We start from the raw sequence: 9,265 nt of genomic DNA, 5'->3' as shown, positions 1-9,265 counted from the left end.
ATTTGCTCCGGAACCCAAAATTTGTAGGCTATTTCGGATCCGCCATGTTGAATTATTGAAAAGTAACTTCAGATTCATAACCGGCGACCCGAAAAACCCCCGAGTAACAAATTTCAGATAAATCCATTGAGATTTTGAAAAAATTGTCCACCATATTGGATCCGCCATTTTGAATTTTTGAAAACTTATACCGTATTCGTGTTTAGTGACCCAAAAAACATAAGTATATGGTGCAGAAATAAAAATAATTCATCAATATATTATTTTTGCAAAATAGTATTTTTTAAATCTTTTTTAGTGGAAAATCGCCATTTTGTCGTCCGCCATCTTAAATTTTGAAATTCGCAACTATACAGTTTTGTAGCTGGGTATTAGAGGACGCGATATTTTGGGTTCCGGAGCAAATTAACTGTCGTTTTCCATGTCAAAATATTTTTTGAATAAAAATTTTGTTGCATTAAATCATGTTTTTTTGCAATAAAATTGTTATAAATATTAAGGATTTAATTATAATTAAATTTGGACTTCAGAATCGAAAAGAGCGATAAATTTTACGTTAGAAATGGGCTATCCTGAATTTTTTAAATTATTTTTTCATATAAAATAACAGCTGCTAAGTGAAGGTAAATTTTTCGTCCTGGCGGTCGTTAATGGGTTAAAATATAAGATAATTAATTTTGATTCAATTTGATTTTCGGTAAGATTATAATTATTATAAAAATTTTACAATATATAAAAGACATTCATACGTTATATTCCTACCTTTAATTTACCTTCTTGATGCGAGACAAATACTACAAACACTATTAACTCCATCGTGTTATTTTAAAGCGTATATATATGGTTTCGAAAGATATAAAAATGTAATAAATATTTAAAAAAAAAAGATAAAATAAAATACAAAACTATAATTCACGTGTAATTAGCAAAAAATGATGTACGATGTTACTTTATGTTACAAATTATTAAAAATATCTAACAAGGAAAACTTCAAAATAATGAATTATTACTTATATTAATTATCCAGAGACATTTTTTATAATTTTATCTATCTAATTTTCATAAAATGAGCAGCGCAGAATATTTTTTCTACATGTTATTATTATTTTTAAATTACTCGACTGATAAAAACCGAATATGATTTATATTGGGGGCCGTGCACATAATACGTCACGCAACTTTTGACTCTTTTTGACCCCCACTCTCCCCCCATGTCACAAACTTTGAACACCCCCCTCCCCCTACAACGTCATGTCACAAACGTAACAATTTTTGGATACATTATTAGACGTTAGCATATTTATAATACCAATACCCAGGTGCGAATTTTCCGTCGGCCCATGGTTGGGCCAACTTTGCAAAAGTTGGGACAACTTCACCTGCCAAAGGGTGGGCCAACTAGCGAAATGATAACGGTTTACCACCCATTGGCATCGATGGTCGGCCCAACAACTCGTCCCAAGTTTGGTCCAACTCTAAAAGTGTATGTTACTATAATTCTCATTGGTTGGCCCGACAATTTGTCCCAAAGTTGGTCCGACAACTTGTCCCAGAGTCGAACCAACTTTAAATGAGTATATACCAAAAATATAAATAATTAAAAACATGAATTAATTATACAATTAACACTCTGGTAAGTTCTGAAGAATTTTACATATGTCCTTACTTATTAATATTAAACGCAATCTCCTAATACATTTTTGAAAATATATAACGCTCGCTGGGATCGAACCCCTAACCTAACGCATCGCAGTCTTATACGCTAACCATTACGCTACGCTTACATGGGATTATTTTTCAGAAATGTATTTGAAAGCTGACTGAAGAAAATAATAGCTTAGGCAGCATTAGAAGAATAAAGAAACAATAATGATGCGGCACGTCATACATATTTTAATAAAAAATATATTTAACAAAATTGATAAACGTTATTAAAAAATGAAATATTTTAAAACTAATGAAATGAGGATTATTCTGAATTTATTAATTAAAAGCTTATCAAATTCTGCATTTAACATGCCTATTATATGAAGTACTTTGAATTAACGAATTGTTAACAAATAATTAATAAAAACAATTTGGCCAACCATAGCGTTTAAGTCTTTTAAACTACGTTTGCCGAAGTTTTGACGACGGTCGGGCCAACTCTGGTTTAAGTTGGGCCAACGGTAACCTTTACTCAGCATACCATAGTTGGCATGCACAGAAAAAAAGGTGGGTAAAAAGTTGTAAAGATAGAGGATAAAAGTCGTTAGGATACAGGGTAAAGGATAAATTTGTGATGGATAAAAATGTTACTAAAATATTACTAGAAAAATGGATGTCATATTTGAGTAAACTGTCTAATTTTAATAAAAATATTAGTAATTTTACACTTAACTTATTAAATCCACAAATTTTATATAAATACCCTACCGAAAGAGTGGTACTGGAATGGTACTGAATTGGACTTGGCTTGAGTTCCACTTCAGTACCACTACCTGATAACCCATAAGAAGACATTTTTAAAGTACTTTAACAATAGTTTTAAAGGTATATAAGATCAACAAACCGTCTCTCACGATATACGTGTAAAACAGCAAAAAAAAAACATAATAGTTTGTAGAAAATTTCTGTTAAGTTTGGAAATTATATTGCAATCCCTCCTTGAACAATAGATCCCTAGGTCCTTTGTTGAAGGATTAAAATTTTAACCCGAGTTTTATTGCTTAAAAAATTTGTAATTTTAATAACTCAACTTTAAAAAATATATATTCAGATTCGTTAATATTTCCAGATTATGAATATCTAAAATTTATCATAAAATAATTACATTTAGAAAAGTTATAATTTATCTCGTATACCTTAAGTTTGATAAAAAAATGGACATCATTTTTGAATTTAGCTGACAAAGGAAATATCATATGCATAATAATGTATGAAAATAATATAAATCCATGAAAAACAAATATAATATTGAAATAAATATAAAATTTTAGTTTAAACATATTGAAAAAGCTAGTCGCTTTTCACTTTTATGAGGGTATTAACGGTAACTCGACCCTTTTCGCAGGTAAATTTCCCAGTTCCATTTCAGTACCAAAATGCACCAAATTAGTACTGAGTTGGTACTGAGATCTCAGTTCCAATTTCCCAGTACCAATCCAGTACCACCCTTCCGGTAGGGTAAGTAATTGCATGTGGAAATATTTTGCCTATAATTATTGTCTATTAATAAAAATATCTTTGACTAATAGAACTGACAGCTGACGACAGTGCGTAAATAATCAGAACTGGGAAATTACAACTCAACGTCTGTATTGTTGCACGAAAGCAGAGTTGGGTAGTAACTGAATTTTTTGTGCATATTAGGCTGTGTCAGTTCATCGAGATATTTCGAGTTCAAGATATGACGTCAGAGGCCTGGAGAGACAACAAACAGACGACACAATGTTATTCTTACGGGGAAGAAAATTTGTTTCCACTTTCATCAATTTTATTGATACTTTAAACACGGAAAACGCTTGTTGACATATAATAAAATTAAAATGTGTGTTGATAATTAATTTTGTTATATATTTGATTCATTTGCATTGATAGATTCTCTGAATTCGTGATAAAATATAAATTTTGAGGTTAGGGGTGTTTGTTTACTAACATGAAATCTTTTACTGCTGTGGTAGTTCCCACTTAAAATATATATTTTATATCTTTTTTAATAACATGCATACTGGATATTGTTTAATAATGTTAAAATGAAAAATGTGATTAGTAAACAAACTTTTCTAGCCTCAATATTTATATTTTATCACGAATTCAGAGAATCTATCAATGCAAATGAATCAAATATATAACAAAATTAATTATCAACACACATTTTAATTTTATTATATGTCAACAAGCGTTTTCCGTGTTTAAAGTATGAATAAAATTGATGAAAGTGGAAACAAATTTTCTTCCCCGTAAGAATAACATTGTGTCCAGTGATGGGTGCGTATAATACATGACGTATAATACGTGGTTTTCTACGTGTATAATACTACGTATATTACGTGCCAAGTTTTCTACACGATGTATATTACATTTGTTCACGTGATTTAAGAGCGGCAATTTTAAATTCTTCATTAAAATACATCATTCATTACTTTACACTATTGAAAGAGAAAGTTGTTAATATAAACAAAATTTAGGTAATTATTAATTATTTTAACAATTATAAAACAAAATTTTTAATTATTGAAATGTTTTTATATCGGTTTTATTTCTAAGTTGGTTTCACAGATAAGAGTGAACACCGGGCCACGTGCATAATAACATAACCTGTATTTTAAGTATTATATTGTCAGTCTAGTCGTTTGGTATCTCCCAAAATAAACAATTTTTAAATAAAATCTTTATAAACAATAACAAACAATAATAATACGCTTATAGCCAGTGTTTTTCATAATGTTTTGACAAATTAAACATTTAGCAACATTTTTATCAGTGCCTATCTCTTTCATCCGCTCAAATTCCATTTTTTCCCAGGGCAAACCCTCTTTAAATGATTTTCTTTTACTTTTTCTGACCATTTCTATTTTATTTTAAGACTTTAATTTAAATAGAATGATAAGAAAAATTCGTTATGGCAAAAATCAGAGGATCATATACAGATGTCAAAATGTCAGTGGTTTTCTACATGGTTTTATACATTTTATACGTATATTACGTCGAAAACGTATTATACGTACAAAACTTCGTGTGACGCGTCACAACCCATCACTGATTGTGTCGTCTGTTTGTTGTCTCTCCAGGCCTCTGACGTCATATCTTGAACTCGAAATATCTCGATGAACTGACACAGCCTAATATGCACAAAAAATTCAGTTACTACCCAACTCTGCTTTCGTGCAACAATACAGACGTTGAGTTGTAATTTCCCAGTTCTGATTATTTACGCACTGTCGTCAGCTGTCAGTTGTATTAGTCAAAGATATTTTTATTAATAGACAATAATTATAGGCAAAATATTTCCACATGCATAATTACTTATTTATATAAAATTTGTGGATTTAATAAGTTAAGTGAAAAATTACTAATATTTTTATTAAAATTAGACAGTTTACTCAAATATGACATCCATTTTTCTAGTAATATTTTAGTAACATTTTTATCCATCACAGATTTATCCTTTACCCTGTATCCTAATGGCGCACTCACACCTTTTTTGGCTGCCTGCCTGCCTGCAGGTTACCATGGCAACGCACGAGTGTGAGTGAGACAGAAAATTTGAATATTCAAATTTTTAAATTTTCTGTCGCACTCACTCTCATGCGTTGCCATGGTAACCTGCAGGCAGCCAAAAAGGTGTGAGAGCGCCTTAACGACTTTTATCCTCTATCTTTACAACTTTTTACCCACCTTTTTTTCTGTGATATGTACTTTTGATATATGCAATTTTGTTCAACAAAAAAAATAAAAAGCATATTGATAATTAAAAACATTTTTTTCTGCACTGCCTGTTTTACATTATAAACCACGCGATTAAGAACAAAAAAATTTTAAATTAAAAACAGAAATATAATTAAAATGATTTTCATTAAAAATTAATAATTATAGAAAAATGGATATCATCTTACATTCACAAATATTTATAATTGCAGGAGAGACTTAACGAATTACATGAGATATATGTGACTCTTTTTTTTTAAAATTTCAAAATAATAAAAAATTGTCCGCCATGGAATTTAATGGTTGAAAAATGCAATGATGTAATGAATGATATTAAATTAAAGATAATAAATATTAATGAAAATACAGATGTTCAAGAGAGTACAGTTAATTTGGAAAACTTATATACATTTCAAAGATGGTGGTCCCTCGAAAAAAACAAAACTTGTATGAGTCTGAAAAGAAACCTAAGTTTGAATCAGAACAAAATATGGGTTAGTTATAATAGTATATTGTGCACCAAGTACCGAAAGAAGATGTTTTCCGACAAGTGCAAAATTTGCACAAAGTCGGAAAATGTTCTTTCGTACGCGTTACACACAGTACTTTGTGCGATATCACTTTAGAGAAAATGCTTTTTATTAAATAAATAACAAGCTACAATTTAAATTCATAAAATATGTAATAATTTCTATATAATTAGTTTTGTACACAAATTCAACTGCCAATAGAGAGCAAAAGTCAAAGTTCTACTTTATTGATATTTTATTATATTTAATTAATTTAATAAATTATATTTATTACCCAAGCAGCACGGTATATACCCTGAATATCCGTTGAATACCACAGTGGAATATTCTCATGATCTTCTAGGAAAATCAAAATGTCCGCATCATGGGAATATTCCATAGTGACATTCAGGGTATATTCCAGTGACATTGAGGGAATATTCCTCGGTGAAATTCATGGAATATTCCAGTGACATTGAGGGGATATTCAGGTGATATTGTGGAAATATTCCAGTGATATTGAGGGAATATTCCACGGTTACATTGAATTTTTTTTAAACATGTGTTTTTAATCTTCCTGCTTATTCAAATAACAATTTATAACATATTTCTATTATTTCAACATTTAAAAAAAAATTCAATATAACCGTGGAATATTCCCTCAATATCACTGGAATATTTCTTTAATATTACCCTCAATGTCACTGGAATATACCCTGAATGTCACTGTAGAATATTCCCATGATGCGGACATTTTGATTTTCCTAGAAGATCATGGGAATATTCCACGGTGGCATTCAAGGGATATTCAGGGGATATACATAGTGCTGCTTGGGTATATACATACTTGTAAACATCCTTCAAAGTACTTTTCTGCACTAGTACAGCAAAGTAATGTTTTCCGACTACTTTACAAGCATGTAAAGTAATGCCTTTCTTTAAGGTGTTGCACAAAGAAAATTAAATTCCTAATGTAAAAAAAATATGTTATGTTTTGTAAATATCAAAATTGTTTTCAACTTTCATTAATATAATTTTATAGTCAATAATTCTTAATACAAAAAGAAATATTGCATTAAATACGAACAATTGTTAAAATAGTAAATATTTTCAAAAAATAACATATTTTAGTGCAGATGATAATTTTTTTGGATTTTTTTAATCTAGTAAAAATGTTAAATGTTTTTTGTTTAAATCCACTATTTATTTTTAAAATTCACAATTATTATATGAGGTTTCGCCCGTCAACGTCAAGCCTCATCAGATTTAAATACTGGAATTAAATTTAAATTTAAAAAAATTCAGAAATTTGTTAGCGATTTTCGGTACATTTTCTTAATTTTTTTTTATTGAATTTTTTATAATTTTATGCTGCTTATTTTTGTTGACAATGCTTTTGTGACGAAATCATTGTTGTTTTTAGTTAATTTTGACACATTTTTATTAGAAAAGTAAAATGGGTGATTTTGTCACAATAATTTTTTTAATATTGCATACAAATATGATTTTTTTATTTCACTAATAAAAAAATATTCAATATGTAGTTGCAGCAAAATACCTCGATGGAAATTAAGAACCTGCTTATAGATGCTTTTAAGGCATATTTATATCATTTAAATTTATATTTTACAACAACTTACCCTTGTTATATTGAGACCTCAAAAGTGACAAATGGAATACATGATTTTAAAAATTATATTAAAGAATTAAATTCAACGGTGCCCTTGCTTAGAAATTTTGATTCCAACGGATTTGATATTAATTTTAAGCTTGGGAAAAGTTTTGTATCAAATTTCACAGATTTAGTAACGCGTATGAATAATAATTCTGCAGGATGTAAGGAAAAATTCGAAGAATCTGATTATACAACTCATATTAAAATGAATTTGGTAAATAAAATTTTCAAACTAACTAACTGGTTACTCCTAATTTGGTTTATTGTAATTTTTTTAAATATAATCATTTAAAAAACTTATTACTTTTTTTTTTTTCAAAAAAATTTTAATTTATATTTTAACAGTTTGTAATAATTTATAATATTTATTAAGATTTAATATAATAAAACTAAAAATAAAATTTTTTAAATATGTAATTGCAGAAAAAATTTGAAGACTGTGTAGTTGACATTATAAAAGATCTAATGAATAAAAAATATTTTCCACAAGTCTGTAAAATAAATGTATTTGAAACTGCAACAGTCTCTGAAACAACCAAAGGATTAGAAACTACAACAGTTTCTGTAAGAGACAATGGAATAGATTCTGAAACAACCAAAGGATTAGAAACTATAACAGTTTCTGTAAGAGACAATGGAATAGATTCTGAAACAAGCCAAGGATTAGGAACTACAACAGTTTCTGTAAGAGACAATGGAATAGATTCTGAAACAAGCCAAGGATTAGGAACTACAACAGTTTCTGTAAGAGACAATGGAATAGATTCTGAAACAAGCCAAGGATTAGAAACTACAACAGTTTCTGTAAGAGACAATGGAATAGATTCTGAAACAAGCCAAGGATTAGAAACTACAAAAATCTCTGTAACAGTCAGTACAGACTCTGGAATAGTTGTTAGCAAATCTGCTCAAAGTGTTTTTTCTTTTGTGCCAATTTGGGGTATTCCATTACTATTACTATTCTTGTTCATAATCTTTGATTTCAAAGTTACATGAACGTTCACTTAGTTCTAAGTTAAAAAAAACTTTTAAAAAATTCCAAGTTTAAAAAAATAAAATTGTTTCTTAAAACATTTACAAATAACTTGTTGAGTTTAAAACAATGAATCAGCCATGACAAATTCACTAAATCAGTAATAAATTTTACAAATATAATAATTATGTATACATATAACAAAACGATATTGACAAACAGATTTTTCTTTTATATTTTTCACATATTTTTCATTGGATTTTTGGACCCATCTTTTAATCTAATTGCGTAATTATTTTATGATTTTATTTTTCTTTATTTCAATGGTAATAAAAATAAAAAACAAATTATGTGATGTATCTTCTTCTTTTATTAAAATTAGAAAAACTTAATTGTTTTTAGAAAAAGAAACACGGAGAGAAATAGATGGTAAGAAATTATGATCTTAAGATGGTTAAAAGTAAATGGTATCCGGTACAATCTATATGCTACTCGGTACCATCTAGATGATAAAAAAGTGAGGTTATGTTACCCACTTTACAATCAAGATGGTACTCCGTACAATATGTATAGTATCCCGTACAATCTAGATTCCTGTCTACAACAAAAAAGAAGATGTTTGCAACAAAAATGAAAATCATCCATCGGTCCCTTTTTGAGAAAATTGATTTTTTCTACAAAATCGCATAATATCCCTGG

At 28.7% G+C, this 9,265-nt stretch overlaps 1 protein-coding gene across 1 annotated transcript; it reads left to right on the top strand.

Annotated features, from left to right (window-relative positions):
- The first annotated feature begins 7,472 nt into the window (after positions 1-7,472).
- Positions 7,473-8,907, top strand: LOC127285816 (uncharacterized). Its single transcript, XM_051312004.1, has 2 exons — positions 7,473-7,807; positions 8,017-8,907. Exons 1-2 carry the CDS (start codon positions 7,481-7,483, stop codon positions 8,587-8,589), a joined length of 900 nt encoding a protein of 299 aa, XP_051167961.1. The 5' UTR covers positions 7,473-7,480; the 3' UTR covers positions 8,590-8,907.
- Positions 8,908-9,265: the final 358 nt, after the last annotated feature.

This window comes from Leptopilina boulardi, unplaced genomic scaffold, assembly GCF_019393585.1.
Source record: "Leptopilina boulardi isolate dan_hultmark-lab unplaced genomic scaffold, ZJU_Lbou_2.1 LbouV2_341, whole genome shotgun sequence".
NCBI lineage: Eukaryota > Metazoa > Arthropoda > Insecta > Hymenoptera > Figitidae > Leptopilina > Leptopilina boulardi.
The sequence above is the reverse complement of the archived record's forward strand: the minus strand, read 5'-3'. Positions and strand labels throughout refer to the sequence as shown.

Coding starts and splice junctions, on each gene's coding strand:
- LOC127285816 (XM_051312004.1), top strand. CDS start 7,481: ATGGAAATTAAGAACCTGCTTATAGATGCTTTTAAGGCATATTTATAT. Junction 7,808..8,016: donor CTCATATTAAAATGAATTTG/GTAAATAAAATT, acceptor ATGTAATTGCAG/AAAAAATTTGAAGACTGTGT.